The sequence below is a fragment of the Danio rerio genome, chromosome 20, assembly GCF_049306965.1.
Source record: "Danio rerio strain Tuebingen ecotype United States chromosome 20, GRCz12tu, whole genome shotgun sequence".
Taxonomy (NCBI): Eukaryota; Metazoa; Chordata; class Actinopteri; order Cypriniformes; family Danionidae; genus Danio; species Danio rerio.
The window spans coordinates 1,322,941-1,342,500 of NC_133195.1; the positions used below are offsets into that span (position 1 = coordinate 1,322,941).

The following is a 19,560-nucleotide window of genomic DNA, read 5'->3' on the forward strand; positions in this document are numbered from 1 at the left end:
TACCAAGCCAGCCGACATTTCTGTGCGGAGTTCACACATTCTCCCCGTTCTCACGTGGGTTTCCCGGGTTCCTCCCACCATCCAAAAACATGCAGCTTAAGTTAATTGACTAATCCAGCACCATAGACATGCTCCTAGTCAGTAGTTATCTCTTAAGAGCGATCACTATCTGTTCATTAGCTACTACAGCAGGGAAGTTCTCCCCATCTACCTGAGCTCAAACTCCTCTCTCGCCTTGCAAATGGGAGGGAGCCCTGGGCTTGAGGATCTTATGAGCTCAGGGCTCTCTCCCAGGACAGCATGCCAAACATGCTTTGTAATCACTCATCAGCTAAGTGTGAACTCTTGAGTCCCAGTTTATTATTATTTTTTTTCCCCCCGATGCTATATTGTTTGTGTTGTGGCCCGTTTCCACTAAGTGGTACCGTTCGGTACGCTTTTATTGTCGTTTCCACCATCAAAGGGTACCTAAAAGCGAACCGTACCACTTTATGGTGTAAGATTTATTTTTATTTGTGTATATCTTTTGTTTGTTTTTAGGACAACAATATCTCCAGCAGAAAAGATGCGGTTTTATATTAAATTTAAACCAATGCAAATCGCAAATCATGTGATATTTCCCTCAGAGGAAGAAGGTACAGTCTACAGTCAAAACAAACCCATCTTTTTCATAGAAATAAATCTAAATTAAGATGCTGAAATCATAAAATATCTATGCAAAAAAAAAAATAAAAATCAAGATGTGAAATAAAATGATCTCTAATATCAGAGTTATAAATGTGCGTATTCGTGCTTTGTGCTGTCTGGTCTTTCTGGACCCCAGAGTGTCCCCTACAGGAGAGATTGAACACGGCAGACTGAAGCTGGATCAGTCGCTGCGGCTGCTTCAGTTCTGGCGCTGGACTCGACAGGTGCAGCTTCAGCTTCATCCTCCTCTTCAACAATGCGCAAAACGGCGATTCTTACATCCTAATCTAACGATCGGGATCGCAAATGTGATGTGATTCTTTCCACGGTGGGAAAGTAGTGTTTAATCCCATCATCTTCATCCTTGTTCTCCTCATCATCATGTTTCCGCGGGCGCATCATGTTCTGCTGTGCGCAGCTCTGCTCTGGGTCTCCAGCTCGGCCGGGGCGCGCTCCTCTCCAACATCCGAGCTCAAATCCCGGATCTCCGGCGTGGAGGAGCTGCTGGAGGAGTTCCGCAAACAGCTGCAGCAAGACGAGCCAAGCTCCCGGGAGCAGGAGGGGGATGGAGACCGCTGCGTCGCGGGTTTCAGGGCGGCGGAGTCGCGCATCATCCGCGCCAGCGCGTCCATCGAGCAGGGCGCCGCGTTCCTGTCCGCGCCGCCGCGCGTGTTCAGCTGGAGGGACTGCGCGCGCGCCTGCTGCTCGCTCCCGCACTGTACAGTCGCCATCATCCAGGAGGACCTCAAGCAGCCTGACGACAGTTTGCGCTGCTATTTGTTCAACTGCACCTACAGGGGCAAGAGCGTGTGCTCGTTCTCCTACCAGCCGGGATTCAGCACCTACAGCCGCTTGAACGACAGCTCCGGGGCCCCGGGCACTGCTGCCACCGACCGGCCGGCCGGGAGACCCGCACCTGCGCTCGGCGAGGAGGAGGCCATGATGCAGGGTGGGTGACACATACCACTGACAGCAGAAAACCTATTTAACTCACTTGTGGACTGCAGAAATTATCTTATAAAACATTTCACACCACAAAAATTACTGGAACACACACACGCCGAAAAACACACACATTTTTACTGTACAAAAATTACTGGCACACACACAGACACTAACAAACAAACCTTCCAAAGACACTCACATGCACACACACACTCACACTGCCAACAAACACACCTTCCAAACACACACACACACACACACACACACACACAGATAAACAAACAAACACACACTCCAATAAACACACGCACACTTTAACAAATACACACACTCCATCAAACACACACACACACACACACACACACACACAAACACATCTGCCAAACACACAGACACACAATAATCTTTCAAAATGACCATCTCTCCCTTATTAGCATAGGACGGTAGTCTTGTAGTCAAATCTGACACTATGCTGACACACAGGCATTTGTAGCTCCGCCCTCTTCTGAAAATTCTCATTTGCATTTAAAGCGACAGTCACCAAAACACCACAATTAGGATTAAAGCCTGAAAGGGTCAGTTTCAGAGAGCCAGAAAATGTCTTGCTTCACTCACGCTAGAGAGAACAGAGACTTGTTTGCATCTTGTAAAAAGGGACATAGACCTCCTTTAAAGAGTGTGTGTGTGTGTGTTGGCCAGATCTGGACGAGCCGCCCCGCAGTGACGCTGGTCAAGATCTAGTGGTGCAGCTGCCGACGGACTGGGCAGTGCTGGACGGCAGAGACAGTACCGATGATCACCACATCACCCGCTATGAGTGGGCTCTCGTCAGAGGAGACCCTTCTGTTAAAATGAAGGTAAACCTGCTGTGTGCTGCTCTGTTTGAGAACATCCATTTATCAGTCCATCCATCCATCCATCCATCTCTCCATCCATCCATCCATTCATATATCCATTTATCATTCATTTATCATGCAGTATGCAGTGTTGATTACAGTGTTGATTACAGTATGCAGTGTTGATTACAGTATGCAGTGTTGATTACAGTGTTGATTACAGTATGCAGTGTTAATTACAGTGTTGATTGCAGTATGCAGTGTTGATTACAGTGTTGATTACAGTATGCAGTGTTAATTACAGTGTTGATTACAGTATGCAGTGTTGATTACAGTGTTGATTACAGTATGCAGTGTTGATTACAGTGTTGATTGCAGTATGCAGTGTTAATTACAGTGTTGATTACATTATGCAGTGTTGATTACAGTGTTGATTGCAGTATGCAGTGTTAATTACAGTGTTGATTGCAGTATGCAGTGTTGATTACAGTATGCAGTGTTGATTGCAGTATGCAGTGTTGGTTACAGTGTTGATTGCAGTATGCAGTGTTGATTACAGTATGCAGTGTTGATTACAGTATGCAGTGTTGGTTGCAGTATGCAGTGTTGGTTGCAGTATGCAGTGTTGATTACAGTATGCAGTGTTGATTACAGTATGCAGTGTTGGTTGCAGTATGCAGTGTTAATTACAGTGTTGATTGCAGTATGCAGTGTTGATTACAGTATGCAGTGTTGATTACAGTATGCAGTGTTGATTGCAGTGTTGATTACAGTATGCAGTGTTGATTACAGTATGCAGTGTTGATTACAGTATGCAGTGTTGATTACAGTATGCAGTGTTGGTTGCAGTATGCAGTGTTGGTTGCAGTATGCAGTGTTGATTACAGTATGCAGTGTTGATTACAGTATGCAGTGTTGGTTGCAGTATGCAGTGTTGGTTGCAGTATGCAGTGTTAATTGCAGTGTTGGTTGCAGTATGCAGTGTTGATTGCAGTGTTGATTACAGTATGCAGTGTTGGTTGCAGTTTTGATTGCAGAATGCAGTGTTGGTTGCAGTATGCAGTGTTGGTTGCAGTATGCAGTGTTGGTTGCAGTATGCAGTGTTGATTGTTGTCTGTTGTGTGCAGGTAACTCACCCGGGCCTGCTGAAGCTCAGTGGACTCAGAGAAGGAGTTTACACCTTCGAGATCACGGTCATCGACACGGCGGGACAGAAGAGCTCAGACAACGTGTCCGTCAGCGTGCTCGCCCCGGCCCCAAACGCACAGGGTCAGAACTGATCTCTGTTTAAAATCTCTCATTTGACATGTGTGCATGGAGGATTACTTCTGCTATATCGTACAGAGGTGAACAAAATTGCTAGTAACCTAAAGTAATGGCGGAAAAATATAGCCTAAAGGGGCTAAAAATATTGACCTTAAAAGGGATTTAAAAAAATTAAGAACTGATTTCATTCTAGCCGAAATAAAACAAATAAGACTTTCTCCAGAAGAAAAAACATTATCAGAAATACTGTGAACATTTCCTGAATCTGTTCAACATCATTTGGGAAATATTTAAAAAAGAAAAAACAATTCAAAGGGGGCGAATAATTCTGACTTCAACTGTATATTTGCATCCATTATTATGTGGGTTAATAACAGATTTTAGGCTGCATCTGAGTGGACGTGACACTGATGTGTGTGTTTCTCTGAAGTTTGCACAGGTCACTGTTCTCGCTATCAGTTCATGTGTGATGATGGCTGCTGTATCGACATTGGTTACGCCTGCGATGGAAAGCAGCACTGCCCTGACCGCTCAGATGAGGACTTCTGCCAGAACTGTAAGTCTGGTCCACCAAACCAGTCTACTGCAATCATCTCAAAACAGCTACCTATCATGCTAAAATCACTTTAAGAAGGGGTTTAAACACAGTTGTGTGTCAGCAGTGTGTGAATATATCCAGCCTCTAATGGTAAACATTCATTAAGTCTATTTGTTTATAATCAGACCTGATGAAAACAGTCTGCAGACACACTTTGATTGACATTCTCCCTTTGTACGTGTCATCAGAGGGGGAAAGCCCCGCCCACTAGTGACCATCTCTTCCTCATTAGCATATGACTTTAGTCTTGTTTTTGAATCTGCCACTATGCTGATGCACAGGCATCTGTAGCTCCGCCCTCTTCTGAAAACAGCACAATCTGATTTGCATTTAAAGCGACAGTCACCAAAACTCCACAATTAGAATCAAAGCCTGAAAGGGTGAGATTCAGAGAGTTATTAAACATTATCTGTGTGGTATTTTGAGCTAACACACTCTAGGCACATCAGAGATTTATTTTACATCTTGTAAAAGGGGCATCCTTGGTCTCCTTTAAATCTTTTAATGTGGATAAAAATGTTTGTTTTGCTGTGTAGTTGATAGTGGTCGTAAGTCCAGTTCCTCAAAACATGGAGCAGATCTACAGACTGAAGCTGCAGCACAGACCCCCACAGAGATGCAGCACACCGATATCTCCAAACCTGAAGCACACCAACATTACGGCTTCAGTAATCAAGGTAAGGCGTAAGAATCATTCAGAGATGCACACATGCACCTTTTTCAAAATTGTGGCACTGTCAAAATGAATATCGCATTATTTACTCACACTTTGTCAAGCAAAATGTGTATGCCTGATAGCTGGGACACACCAAGCCCTAGGTTGGACGTTGGACTTTGTCAGTCAGTCTGGGGTGCGTTTCCAAAAACCATTGTAAGCCAACTAAGGTCGCAAGTTGTGTCGTTACAAAGATAGTTTGCTGATTTTGCATTTCCCAAATCCACTGTTCCAATGAACAATTGCAAACTGCGTCGCAAACTTGAGCACTTGCAACTACACCTCTGGAGCTGTAGTTAGAAAGTTCCTGGCTGTGTTCAATTCCCAGTTATCCCCCCTATGCCCTATTCATTTAGAACAGTCTAACATTTAAACTTGGAATGATTAAAATAAAGCATTAAAGCCATCTCTCTTAGGTGTAATCTGCTTTCTAACTACTTTTACAGTTCTGTTTTAGCCATCTTCATGTTTACATTTGGGTTCACTTCGCAGTGCATTGTGAAAACATTGATGTCATTTTGAACACAGCCGTGGCTCATGACGAAAGCTATAGGTGACCTGTTATTTAAAAGCGGAAAACACAGCATTCGCTAATGCTTTTAATTTCATTAATTTTCTTGTCGGCTTAGTCCCTTTATTAATCCGGGGTCGCCACAGCGGAATGAACCGCCAACTTATCTAGCAAGTTTTTACGCAGCGGATGCCCTTCCAGCCACAACCCATCTCTGGGAAACATCCACACACACATTCACACACTACAAACAATTTAGCCTACCCAATTCACCTGTACCGCATGTGTTTGGACTGTGGGGGAAACCGGAGCACCCGGAGGAAACCCACGCGAAGGCAGGGAGAACATGCAAACTCCACACAGAAACGCCAACTGAGCCGAGGTTCAAACCAGTGACCTTCTTGCTGTGAGGCAACAGCACTACCTACTGAGCCACTGCCTCGCCCTTGCTTTTAATTTATAGTGGGTTATTTATTAAGTATCTGTGAGCACTATGCAGCAATGATCCATCCTAGTGAAGGCAGAACTGCTCAAAAACCCTCAGAGTTCACATCAGCTCCACAATTGCTCAGCAGTTTCCCTTTCACTCTCCTCCAGCAGCCTTTATTAACAAAGCCTCTCTATTTCTAGACATCTGATACCGTGTGAAGCACAAAAGCCTCTCTCTCTCTCTCTCTCTCTCTCTCTCTCTCTCTCTCTCTCTCTCTCTCTCTCCCTCTCTCTCCCTCTCTCTCTCTCTCTCTCTCTCTCTCTCTCTCCCTCTCTCTCTCCCTCTCTCTCCCTCTCTCTCCCTCTCTCTCTCTCTCTCTCTCCCTCTCTCTCTCTCTCTCTCTCTCTCTCTCTCTGTTTTTCTCTCTTTTTCTGTGCCTCTCTCTCTTCAATTTAATTCAATTCACAAACAGCTTTATTTGCAGTATTAAAAGAGCATTGCAGATTATATAAACAATGAATAAAACTGAAAGGTAATTATATAACACACACACACACACACACACACACACACATATATACAGCTAGATGCTCAAATATTTGGACATGGACACAATTCTAACATTTTCGGCTCTACACACCAACACAGAGGATCTGAAATGAAACCAACAAGATGTGCTTTAACTGCAGACGGTCAGCTTTAATCTGAGGGTATTCACTAATCAGGTGAACGCTGTAGCAATTACAACAGTTTGCATAAGTGCCTCCCGCTTGTTAAGGGTCCAAAAATAGTTGGACAGAATAATAATAAATCATTAAACCCAATAAAAATGATAAAACCCAAGCCATTCAAATATATGATGCTTCAAATGTGAAGACATGTCTGCGTTATTCTTGCTGTTAAGGAGTGTTTTATAGTGCTGAGAATGTAAGGACGTGTTTATGTAGTGTATGCTGTATGTATTTCTATATTTTAAAGAGCTCATAAAGAACTTAATTAGTTTTTTTAAAGGAATGTAATATGTTGATTTTCATTCATTCATTCATTTTCTTGTCGGCTTAGTCCCTTTATTAATCCGGGGTCGCCACAGTGGAATGAACTGCCAACTTATCCAGCAAGTTTTTACGCAGCGGATGCCCTTCCAGCTGCAACCCATCTCTGAGATATGTTGATTTTGTTTATTGTAATTACTCTCTCTCTCTCTCTCTCCCTGTGTGTGTGCATCAGATCCGTGTGCAGCGCCTCCAGTGGTCGGCCCGTGTAAAGGTGTTTTCCCTCGCTGGTATTATGACTCTGAAACGGGAATCTGCCAGCACTTCCAGTATGGCGGCTGCAAAGGAAACCACAACAACTTCCTGCAAAAGTCTGATTGTGTGAATGAGTGCATTCAGAAACCAAGTAAGACTTCAGCGCCTTCACCACCACCACCCTCATATTGACCTTATTCCTCATGTAAGAGCGGCCGCAGCCATTGAACAAAATTCACTTCTCATTCACTTCCGTTCATTTTCACATGTTAAAACAGCTCGTTCTGCTGCTTGATGTTGCAAACTAATATTTTCTTATGATGTTATTCTACTTTTCATGTATAGTCATGCACACGTTTGTTTGTAGAGCGAGTAGTTTGATCGTTTTCTGCCGTTTATTATTCCGATTCAGTCGAAATGACTTGGAAGTTTTAAAACAATGGCAAAAGCGAGCGCACTTCAGCATTGTAGAATAAGGTCAATGTAGTGTCCTTCAGTATCGTTCTTCAGTCTTTGTTCAGATTTCATCTGTGTTTCAGTGTTTATAACTGCTAATCATTGCGTAGACACTAGTTGGAGCAAACTGGAAATGACATGTTTTAAATGTAATCGAGCTCAAGCAGCAGCAGTAATGGGACAGGTCACTTTAGATTTTGTTGCTGGTTAAAAATAGATGGTTTAATTGAAAGTAAAGCGAGCAGCGTTCCAGATTTCCCAGTTCATTAGATAGGGCTTTAGTCTTAGATGAGCTGCCTGAAGGTGCTGACTAGTGTAGGATTTTAGTGACTTTTCTCAAGAGACTATTTGTTAATAATCTGAAAATTTTGCATTTGATAGTAATAATCTAGGAAAAGTCTGTAAAATAACAGTGTTTCTCTATAAACATTTTAATGAAATTATCTGTAGATTTATTATTTTTTGCACTTTTTTTCAACAAAGAAATTTTACCTTAATTTTATGGTTTTTGTTTGGCAGCCGTAGCTGCCAGTCATTTGACCTTTTTTTACGATTTATTTTTATTTTTTTACAGAGCAAGTAATTACAATTTATTACTTTAATTTTACGTAATTTTAAATGTACTTAAAAAACAGGAAAAAACACTGTAAATAATACGTCAATGTTTTTGTAAAAAACAGAAAAATTGCTGTAATTTGTCATTACTTATATAGTACATAAAATAACAGTCAAGCCGTTAATTTACAGATATTGTTTGTAATTTTTACGAACTTTTGAATATAATTTAAAATAACAGAAAAAATACTGTATAAATAACACTGTAATTTCCCTGTATAAAAAACACAAATGTCAGTAATTTGTCTTTAATAATAAAGTACCTAAACTGAAAGTCAAACGGTTAATTTAGAGAGATTGGTTGTCATTTTACTAAGTTTTGAATATAATGTGAAATGACAAAAAATTACTGTAAAAAAGTAGGATATTTTCTGTAAAATTAGGTTTTTATTTTACAGTGTAAACTAAAACTAAATAATTTCTAAAAATAGAAACTAATAAAAACTAGAAAATCTCCCTCTAAAAACTAATTAAAGCTGAATTTAAAAACAAAAAGTCAAAACGAAATAGAAACTAAAACTAATGAAAAATCCAAAACTGTTATACCCTCGGCATGCAGTTGTAGTAGTATTTAGCTTAAAATCGACGAAATGTGTTAAAGGGATCATCAAAATAAAGTGATACCAAGGTTTTTTTGGTAACGCTTTACAATAAGGTTCATTAGTTAATGCATTTACTAACATGAACTAATCATGAGCAACACTTGCATTTATTAATCATAATTAAACATTTACTAATGCATTATTAACATCCAACTCCATGCTTGTTGACATTAGTTAATGCACCATGAACTAACAATGAACTACTGTATTTTCATTAACTAACGTTAACTAACATGAATAAATACTGTATTAAATGTATTGTTCATTCCCGTTAGTAAATGCATTAATTAACATTAACTAATGAACCTTATTGTAAAGTCTGACCGATTTTTTTAAACTGTGATCGCCGTGACTCTGAAAAGGCTTGTGTTTTCTGTCTTTCAGCAGTTGCAAAACATCAGACGACGGCAACTCCGTTATTCAGCTTCAAATCATACACAAGTATGTTCAACATTATCACTTCTCACATAAAGATATTGCATGAAATCCTTTAAAAAAGGCTTTAATTTCAAAGTTTCTGAGTTTCCTTTAAAGAAAATATTGTGTAAAAGCCAACGTGGCCTCTCTCTATCCTGTATGCAGCTCCTGTGGCCTCTGTTCATCAGGAAAAACGGCCAAATCCTCTCTTAGACTCGCAGAATTCACTGGCAGAAAGGAAAACACAGCGTCTGCTGGAGGGACACCCGCCTCCTGAATCAGGTGTGTGACATGCAGAGACACTGCTGGAGAAAACACCATCACTTCTGCAATTAAAGATGAGGCGGATCTTCCCTTTCATCATCGTCTCCTTCATCTTATGATTATTCTCCTCCTCCTCATCACCCCTTCTCTTCGTTCTTCTTCTCCTTGTCCTCCTCTTCAGGGTTTGCTGTGTAGTGTTGCTCCTCTGCTGCTCTCAGTTGTGTCGAGTGCTTATTGGAGTTACTGGTTATCCTCTATAATCTGACATCAGGCTTTCTCGCCCACATAACACTGCGCTTGTGTGTTTCTCTGTGTGTGTGTGTGTTTATCTGTGTGTGTGTGTGTAGGTGCGATCCTGCCGCTGGCCTTCGGTCTGCTCATCAGCGCTCTGCTCTTGCTGATGGTGGGCTGCCGGCTCTTCCTCGTGCGCCGCAGGCTGAAGAAAGCTCTGCCTCTGACCACAGAAGAGTCCGACTACCTCATCAACGGCATGTATCTGTAGCAGCGCAGACCAAAGCCAGCCTCCAGTCTGCTGAGTGTGTGTGTAGAGGCTGAAGAAGATGTCGGGTTAATGGCACTGGAGGCAGAACCTCCTCCTGGGTTTGGACGCAAGTTACATCTCAGTGATGAAGTATTGAGCATATTCTGCACTCGTTTTTGCGATGGACCCTTTTCACAAGGCTGTTATGAGGCATTTAGCACTCATCAGCATCTGAAATCCTTTAAACTTTTAAATATTTTGACATAGGAACATTTATATGCATTTCAAGAGTTCACCCTTAGCTGATGATTGATCATGAAGCGTGTTTGGCATGCTGTCCCGAGAGAGAGCCCTGAGCTCATAAGATCCTTGAGCTCAGGGCTCCCTCCCGTTTGCAGGGCGAGAGGGGAGTTTGAGCTTAGGTAGATGTGGAGAACTTCCCTGCTGTAGTAGCTCATGAACAGATAGTGATCGCTCTTAAGAGATAACTACTGACTAGGAGCATGTCTATGGTGCTGGATTAGTCAATTAACTTAAGCTGCATGTTTGAAATCAGGAAACCCGGGGGAAACCCACGTAAACATGGGGAGAACGTGTAAACTCTGCACTGAAACATCGGCTTGGTAAGGACTAGAACCCGGATGTTCTTGCTGTGAGGCAACAGTGCTAACCACTGGGCCACCGTGCCACCCATCTAGGAAAGGAGGAAGTGCATGGGATTTCCTTAAAACGAAAATGGCTGTGATATTGAGCTTGGGGTATTTATAGTGGCTTGGGAATCGTCTGATTGGTCAATCATAGATTGGATAATGCAGCACCGGCTGTGATCAATCATAAGCACGTAATCCTCTCCAAATTATTTTATAAATAAACTTCACTCATGTGTGTATACTATATGATCTTTGCATCAAATGACAAAAAATAAGCGAGTGGGGGCAAGACAGTAAATCTGACATTAGTCTCTGACTTTATTTGTTTTCCTTTTTCTGAAAGTCTTGATAACACCATCCTGGAGTTTTTATTTTATTATTACTATTATTATACTGAGCTCTGAGTTGACCAGATATGATGACTTCTGCTGCTGGGGAAATGTGAAAAGGGTCCATTGTTTTAATATTTCTGATTCAGCTATATAGTGTGGCAGATTGCGTTTACTCAATCTTTCATCGTGGTACCTTGATTAAACCATCAAACATGTAGTCGGTGCACTATTTCTTGCATTTGTGCATTATATTGATCTAAAATTAGCCAAATTAATTTTAAAAGTGGCTAAAAGTTGCCAAATTAATGTTAAAAATGGCTAAAAGTTGCCAAATTAATGTTAAGAGTGGCTAAAAGTAGCCAAATTAATGTTAAAAGTGGCTAAAAGTAGCCAAATTAATGTTAAAAAGTGCTAAAAGTTGCCAAATTAATGTTAAGAGTGGCTAAAAGTAGCCAAATTAATGTTTAAAGTGGCTAAAAGTAGCCAAATTAATGTTAAAAATTGCTAAAAGTAGCCAAATTAATGTTAAAAGTGGTTAAAAGTAGCCAAAATAATGTAAAAAAATTGCTAAAAGTGGCCAAATTAATATTAAAAGTGGCTAAAAGTGGCCAATTAATATTAAAAGTGACTAAAAGTAGCCAAATTAATGTTAAAAATTGCTAAAAGTAGCCAAATTAATGTTAAAAGTGGCTAAAAGTGGCCAAATTAATGTTAAAAGTGGCTAAAAGTAGCCAAATTACTGTTAAAAATGGCTAAAAGTGGCCAAATTAATGTTAAAAGTGGCTAAAAGTAGCCAAATTAATGTTAAAAATTGCTAAAAGTGGCCAAATTAATGTTAAAAATGGCTAAAAGTAGCCAAATTAATGTTAAAAATGGCTAAAAGTGGCCAAATTAATGTTAAAAATGGCTAAAAGTAGCCAAATTAATGTTAAAAATGGCTAAAAGTGGCCAAATTAATGTTAAAAATGGCTAAAAGTGGCCAAATTAATGTTAAAAGTGGCTAAAAGTAGACAAATTAATGTTAAAAATTGCTAAAAGTAGCCAAATTAATGTTTAAAAATTGCTAAAAGTAGCCAAATTAATGTTTAAAAGTGGCTAAAAGTAGACAAATTAATGTTAAAAATTGCTAAAAGTAGCCAAATTAATGTTAAAAATTGCTAAAAGTAGCCAAATTAATGTTTAAAAATTGCTAAAAGTAGCCAAATTAATGTTTAAAAATTGCTAAAAGTAGCCAAATTAATGTTTAAAAGTGGCTAAAAGTAGCCAAATTAATGTTAAAATGGCTAAAAGTAGCCAAATTAATGTTAAAAATTGCTAAAAGTAGCCAAATTAATGTTTAAAAGTGGCTAAAAGTAGCCAAATTAATGTTAAAAATTAATTTGGCTACTTTTTTATTTTGGAAGTATACATGGCCCTAGATTGACTCCATACTCCAGTGTTTTACTTCTGCACTATGGAACTCAGTGGTCGATTCCTCCAACAGAAGATAAAGTCTCATACAGGTTTAAGCCAGATGACGGAGAGTAAATGATGAGGTAAATTTCACTTTTGTGTGAACTATATCCCTGAACACTGAATTCAGAATGTTTCTGTATGAATGCAGAATGAGTTCAAGATGTTGACGAGGAGTCTCTGTCCAGGGGAAGAGGTTAAACTGATAAAAGCACTCGTGCCATCTTATTTCAGCTTACATTAAAGCAGACTCTGACGTGGACTCAGTGGTTTAAACATGGCCTTATTTCTGGATGTAGTTCTGATGAAGATCTCAGTGTGTTTTTACTGTGAGATTAAACACTAGACTGTATAATTGGTGTAACTGTGCTATAATGTTTGAATCTATATATGTATATGATTGTAAAAAGAGTCTTGGAGAAATTCATTTTAAATATATATATTAAAAAATGGACCTACTACAAAAGTATCCAGTTTTTCATCAGATTCACATTTATTCACATGCATAAACGCGAGTGTTCATCTCTTCAGAATGCTCTGGATTACACATCTGTTAATGAACAGTTTCTGGATTTTGCGATTCACAAGTGTTTGTTTGCGGTTGTGAATTGTATTACGCACTGAAGAGACTGATTCAATGATGATTCTGTGGATTTGCTACATTATTTTTAAAGGTAAGTGGTTGCAAACAATTTAATTGGGCTGAATTTAAACAAAGTTGAACAGTACTAAATGTATTTAGTTTAAATTCAACACATGAAGGACAAGTAGAATCATTTGAAGAATAAACTCTCGCTCTTTTATATTAAAGTACTGTACTTAATCTGTGTGGTAACTCTTTACTTTCTATAATAACACAACAACTATAGTCATCGTACAAACAAATGACCCAATACTGTAGTTTTCGACAATATTATACTACAATACACAGATAACTGTAGTAAAAACGTAAGGTATATACAGTATCTAATACAGATTATCTGTACGCTACACTGTTAAAATATTTTGTAGGGCAAATTGCTGCAGAGCTTTCCTACTTGACAACATTTCAAGAGTTCACCCTTAGCTGATGGGTGATTTTAAAGCGTGTTTGACATTCTGTCCCGGAAGAGAGCCTTGAGCTTAAAATATCCTCGAGCTCGGGGCTCCCTCCCATTTGCAGGGCGAGAGGGGAGTTTGAGCTCAGGTAGATGTGGAGAACTCCCCTGTTGTAGTAGCTCATGAACAGATAGTGATCGCTCTTAAGGGATAACTACTGACTAGGGGCATGTCTATGGTGCTGGATTAGTCAATTAACTTAAGCTGCATGTTTTTGGACGGAGGGATAAAACCAGGGAACCCGGGGGAAACCCACGTGAGCACGGGGAGAACGTGTAAACTCCGCACAGAAATGTCGGCTGGCTTGGTAAGGACTAGAACCGGTGATGTTCTTGCTGTAAGGCAACAGTGCTAAGCACAGGGCCACCATGCCACCCATCTAGGAAAGAAGGAGAAGCAGGGGTGGATTCTTCAAAACGAAGATGGCTGAGATATGGAGCTTAGGTTATTTTAACGTAATTGTAACTTCACGGCAATTCGTAACTTTTTGATTTAGTGAGTAATTCGTATGATCTGATTCGTACAATTTAGAACGATTTGATCACCACCCAATGACGGTTGAGGTTAGGTGCCACGCCTCCTTTTTAAAATGGTAAATTTTCGTACAGCTAAACTCGTACGAATTAGCCACTAAACTGACAAAACGTAAAATACTTTAATTTAGTGGCTTAGGAATCGTCTGATTGGAGAATCATAAATTAGATAATGCAGCACCGGCTGTGATCAATCATAAGCACGTGATCCTCTCCAAATCAGTTTATAAATAAACTTCACTAATGGAGTCAAGTCAACTCTAAAAAGCTGTTCCCTCACAGTTTTTTAGTTGAAAGTTATTTTAAGTGTCAATACTACAGTTCACAGTAGCATTCATTAACAAAGAGTATATATGAGCAATATCACACGAGTAGCTGTGCTATATGGCTGTATATCAGCACTGGTGGGAGGCGTGCGTTAGTGCCCCCACCAGTGCCGATATACAGCCATATTGCACTGCTACTCGTGTGATATTGCGTTTATACACCAGTTTGACGGCAAAATTGTGTATATAAAAACAAAATCAAACATGGAGAGTCTAAAAACCCTTTTGTATGAGGAACTACTTTCTTCCGCGTTGGATTCAGATCATAAGCTGACAGTTAAACAGTTGAGCAAGCATCTTTTACACTTCAGATCTGTAGTGTCTGCTTTTTGCTGGCTGTATGTGGGCGGAGTAATACACAAAGGGTAAAGAGGCTGTACGGGTGCTGATATTACTTAAATATATCACGGCTATCAACCAATCAGATTCTAGAACCAGACATAACTGTTGTATAAACTATAATACATACAACACAATACACTGACCAGGGGCGGACTGGCCATCTGGCAATTCTGGTAAATGCCAGAAGGGCCGGACCATTTTTTAAATGTGGGCTGGTCAGCTATTTTTATTTTTTTTTCATATGTATTGTTTTTTAAATGCAGTCAGCTTTTATCTCATGAGAGATGTGAATATTATGATGATGATGGTGATAATAGTAAGAATAATAGTAAATGTTAAGCATCGGCCCAATCAGCAACAACTGGCTGGTTTCGAGATGGGCCGACCCAATCTGAGGTTACGCAGACACAATCAAAATCTGGCAAGAATGTCAAACAAACAGTGAGTCCAACACAAGCTAATTGTCAGAGATGGACCATAAAAAGGGAAAGGCAGTCAAGTCAGACATTGCCAATTACATAAAATTAACTGAACTAGTCTCAAAAGGGGGCAGTGCAGTGGCGCAGTAAGTAGTGCTGTCGCCTCACAGCAAGAAGGTCACTGGTTCGAGCTTCATCTGGGTCAGTTGGTGTTTCTGTGTGGAGTTTGCATGATTGTGTGGGTTTCCTTCACAAGTCCAAACACATGCTATAGATGAATTGGGTAGGCCAATTGGTAATTAGGTAACCCAGTAATGGGTTGCAGCTTTGAGGGCATCCACTGTATTAAACATATGCAGGATAAGTTGGCAATTCCCAGATTAATAAAGGTACTAAGCCGAAAAGAAAATGAATGACATGATTGCATACATGCATGGGTTGTTTTTGTTCCAGTCACATACATTAAATGTTTAAATATCTCTTAAATATGTTACTGCTTATATAATTTTACCATCTGTACACCAATATAAGTAGTGAATGTGCGTGTCCTTGGTGTGGCTACAGTGCCAGGGCTGATTTTTAGTCCCAGTCCGCCCCTGACTGTGCCTGTGCTATATTCTTTATAGTGTACTTTCATGTGTGACTGCACCCTGCACTAAAATATCCACACACCTCGCTCATATTCACAACCTGAAAAAAAGTGAACGCAACCCATTTAGCTGGATTGAACATAAACAATCAAGTTGCATCAAATAAATCTCAAGAATTGCGTTGTTTTGGCTGATTTTAAATAAGCAGTTCGAACAGGCATCAAAATATTAATTTATTTTTTGGCCTTTATTAGGACAGGAAGCAAAGTGAGAGAGAGAGGGGGGTAGGGTTGGGAAATGTCCTTCAGCTGGGATTTGAACTCGGGATGCCCTGACGTGCTACTGCACCATATGCCGGCGCACTAAACACTAGGCTATTGTGCCAACAATATATTAATAATTTTTTAGTGTGAAGCTGGTTGCGAAGCAAAACACAACGCAAACATCCATTTAGTTTATTAATTTTTGTCTGTCAGACTCCATGAAGGAAAACACGAGCGAATGAACAGATCATTGCTTAGCAGTGAGTTTATTGGTTGAAAGCCGTTTGTGCGTGCGGGAAACACACAAACATGCACAGAGAATTGCCATTGAAAACTGCTTACAATCAGAAAACCAGCGCTGGAGGTTCAGCGCAGTCCTGTACGCGAGTGCGGGTCTGTGTGGGACTTGCTGCTGTTTTAGATAAGAGACAAGCTTGTGATGAGAAACACATTAAAGAGGAGTGAAATAGTGTCGTTTTTTGCTCCGCTTGATTTTCCCTTTGCAGTTCTTTGTTTTTGTTAGCAAAATTTATATTTATTTCTCAAAAAATAATTTTCCCTTTGCGCTTCTTAGAGATTTAAGAGGTAATTAAGAGGTATTAGTTTGAAAAAAAAAAACAATTAGATCAAAGCTTGAAGATTTACCAATCCAAATTTTCTATTTTGATAAAAGTACCTTAGAAAAGTAGTGTTTAACCAAATAAATGTAAAGTTGTTGTTTCCCTGCTACAAAATCCAGCTTAAACCAGCCTAGGCTGGTTGGCTGGTTTTAGCTGGTCAACCAGGCTGGTTTTAGAGGGGTTTTGGCCACTTCCAGGCTGGTTTCAGCCATTTCCAGCCTGGTCTTAGCTGGTCAGGCTGGAAAATGACCAGCTAAATCCAGCTAAAACCAGCTTGACCAGCCTGGTTTAAGCTGGACATAGCTGGTTTTGGCTGGGCTCCCAGAAATGGGAATGGAAATGGCTGGAAACCAGCCTGGAAATGGCCAAAACCCCTCTAAAACCAGCCTGGTTGACCAGCTAAAACCAGCCAACCAGCCCAGGCTGGTTTAAGCTGGATTTTTAAGCAGGGTTTACATTTCAACAGAACTTATTTTAGAGCAGTAATCGCAATACTGTGATATTTTAATCCAAGGTTATCATACTATCAGAATCTTATACCGGCCCATGCCTCATAGGGTGTAAATCTTCATTTTTGGGTGAAACTAACCCCTTAAGGAGGTTTACTTTAAGACAGGGGTGTCAAACTCAATTCCTGGAGGGCCGAAGCCCTGCACAGTTTAGTTCCAACCCTGCTCCAACACACTTACCTGTAGGTTTCAAACAAGCCTGAAGGACTCAATTAGTTTGATCAGGTGTGTTTAATTAGGGTTGGAACTAAACTGTGCAGAGCTGCGGCCCTCCAGGAACTGAGTTTGACACCTGTACTTTAAGAGCATCCCATCCCTGCTGAAAAATCCAGCTTAAACCAGCCTAGGCTGGTTGGCTGGTTTTAGAGGGGTTTTGGCCATTTCCAGGCTGGTTTCCAGCCTGGTCTTAGCTGGTCAGGCTGGGAGATGACCAGCTAAAACCAGCTTGATCAGGCTAGCCAAGCTGGGAGTCCAGCCAAAACCAGCTATATCCAGCTTAAACCAGGCTGGTCAAGCTGGTTTTGGCTGGTCATTTTCCCAGAAAATGGAAAAACAGCCTGGAAATGGCCAAAACCCCTCTAAAACCAGCCTGGTCAACCAGCTAAAACCAGCCAACCAGCCTAGGCTGGTTTAAGCTGGGTTTTTCAGCAGGGATAAGCACTGGAAAAGAATCATTCTAACACAGGGGTGCTCAACCCTGTTCCTGGAGAGCCACCTTCCTGCAGATTTCAGTTGCTACCCATATCAAACACACCTGAACCAATTAATTAGGACCTGAACACCACGTGATAATTACAGGCAGGTGTGTTTGATACGGGTAGCAACTGAAATCTGCAGGAAGGTAGATCTCCAGGAACAGGATTGAGCACCCCTGTTCTAACACATCTCTCACAGCATCTTTACCCAATACTCCAGCAGCACATGCTCCAGCTGAAAACACGAGCCGTTTCTCTGAACACAGACCTGCAGAGCAGAAGAGATCCCTACACATGATGCAGCGGTGAGTTATGTTTTAATAACAGGCTGGATTCAGCACAAGGGCCGATCCGGTGTTCTGTTTACAAGCTGAGATGCATGAACAATCCCACTGACTGTAATACTGAAGTGATCACAAGAAAAAAATGATGCACCTGCGCGTCAATAAGAGAGAGAGAAGAACAAAAAACTGCATTCACACAATTCTCAAACTGCAGGCGTGACGTCTTCAGCCCGACTCCACCTTTTTAAATAAAATATTCAACGCTTCCGTCTTTCATGACCGTCACAGGTATGAATATAGAGCATTTATACAAGCTCTCCTCGGTGTAGTCCATTTGTGTGTGTGTGTGTGTGTGTGTGTGCGCGCATGTAGTGTGATGAGTATTGCCGGACCATCCTTTCAAAGTTCATCCCTAAAAAACAAACAAACAAACAGAGTTACTATGGATATGAAAGATACACACAACAACTTCACCACTAGCCGTGTTTCCATCCCAAGATGCAGATTAGATTTATGTGCAGACCCGGAATATCGCATAAAGCATTACTGAGTAAAGCAGCGTTTGCATGCAATGAGAGAAGGAGAACAAAATGTTCACTTGCTGATAAACTGGAGCAAATATCAGCCAGAGGAATGTAGTTTAGTGTGTTTGGAGAAGCCACTGTGGTGTTTCTTCTTCTCTAGTAAATGAGTTGCGCTTCAGAAGATGAAGACGGAATGCAATGCAGTGCTTTTGGAGGCGTGTGAAGCTCTTTGGGAGCTCAGACAGATGCTCAAGACAGTTCTGGAGGGAATAATAATAGAGTAATAATGATACTGAAGCACTGTGGTGATGGACTGACGACTGAGGAGTTTTAGAAATCAATATTTCAGATGTTCTGCAATGTGCTGGAAATGCTCGTTTACTCCATCATACACATTTTAATCATCACAAGATCTGATAAAACAAACTCACTTGATTTTTGTTTGCATGCTGGAATTTATTTAGCGAAAGTGTTTTAATCAGAGTTCATGCAAACTCATTTTCAAAATGTATGCGCATCTCGGCATTTCAATCAAGCATGTAAGAAAGTTTATGCGGTACTCCAAAATGCACATAAACATGGCAGGATGGAAACACAGCAGCACACTGCTTAAACAACACATGCATAAATGAGTTTCAGCAGTCATAAGTGCCTCAAGGCTGTGTTCAAACTGATCACAATTTATTTTAATTTTAGGACTGACGGTATACACTGCTAATGAAATGAGGTTCAGCACCACTCTATATCTGCTGAATCTACACACCTCCTAGATACTTCCGTCAACAAAAACAACAACAACAGAATCTAATTGTGGATGCATTTTTCTTTAACCTCTTAAGGCCCAAGGTGTTTT

General features: G+C 40.5%; 2 protein-coding genes across 25 annotated transcripts in view; one reads left to right on the forward strand and one right to left on the reverse strand.

Annotated features, from left to right (window-relative positions):
• Nucleotides 1-521: 521 nt before the first annotated feature.
• On the forward strand, nucleotides 522-12,970 carry lrp11 (low density lipoprotein receptor-related protein 11). Of its 2 annotated transcripts, XM_005160320.5 has the most exons (9): nucleotides 889-1,636; nucleotides 2,332-2,489; nucleotides 3,596-3,737; nucleotides 4,165-4,290; nucleotides 4,869-5,009; nucleotides 7,216-7,386; nucleotides 9,293-9,349; nucleotides 9,491-9,607; nucleotides 9,937-12,970. In XM_005160320.5, exons 1-9 carry the CDS (start codon nucleotides 1,069-1,071, stop codon nucleotides 10,089-10,091), a joined length of 1,635 nt encoding a protein of 544 aa, XP_005160377.1. In that variant the 5' UTR covers nucleotides 889-1,068; the 3' UTR covers nucleotides 10,092-12,970. The 2 variants fall into 2 exon arrangements, with proteins under 2 accessions (NP_001116346.1, XP_005160377.1); NM_001122874.1 differs by lacking the exons at nucleotides 7,216-7,386; nucleotides 9,293-9,349; nucleotides 9,491-9,607 and having other exon boundaries at nucleotides 522-1,636; nucleotides 9,937-10,091.
• A 3,344-nt stretch (nucleotides 12,971-16,314) lies between these two features.
• The window catches only part of pcmt (protein-L-isoaspartate (D-aspartate) O-methyltransferase), a 20,499-nt gene continuing 17,253 nt past the window's right edge, over nucleotides 16,315-19,560 (reverse strand). For 2 of the 23 annotated variants that reach the window (XR_012395367.1, XR_012395376.1), the window contains exons 8-11: nucleotides 18,121-18,595; nucleotides 17,497-17,547; nucleotides 17,114-17,329; nucleotides 16,315-16,825 (exon numbers count right to left, since the gene is read on the reverse strand). Coding sequence is in view for 1 of the 23 variants with exons in the window: in NM_131465.3 (NP_571540.1) it covers nucleotides 18,583-18,595 (13 nt within the window). In the remaining 22 variants the exon portion in view is untranslated. Of the gene's footprint in view, nucleotides 18,596-19,560 lie in introns of all 23 variants that reach the window. The other 21 variants (XR_012395365.1, XR_012395375.1, XR_012395364.1 and 18 more) reach the window with 13 other exon arrangements.

Coding starts and splice junctions, on each gene's coding strand:
- lrp11 (XM_005160320.5), top strand. CDS start 1,069: ATGTTTCCGCGGGCGCATCATGTTCTGCTGTGCGCAGCTCTGCTCTGG. Junction 1,637..2,331: donor GGAGGAGGCCATGATGCAGG/GTGGGTGACACA, acceptor TGTGTTGGCCAG/ATCTGGACGAGCCGCCCCGC. Junction 7,387..9,292: donor TGAGTGCATTCAGAAACCAA/GTAAGACTTCAG, acceptor TCTGTCTTTCAG/CAGTTGCAAAACATCAGACG.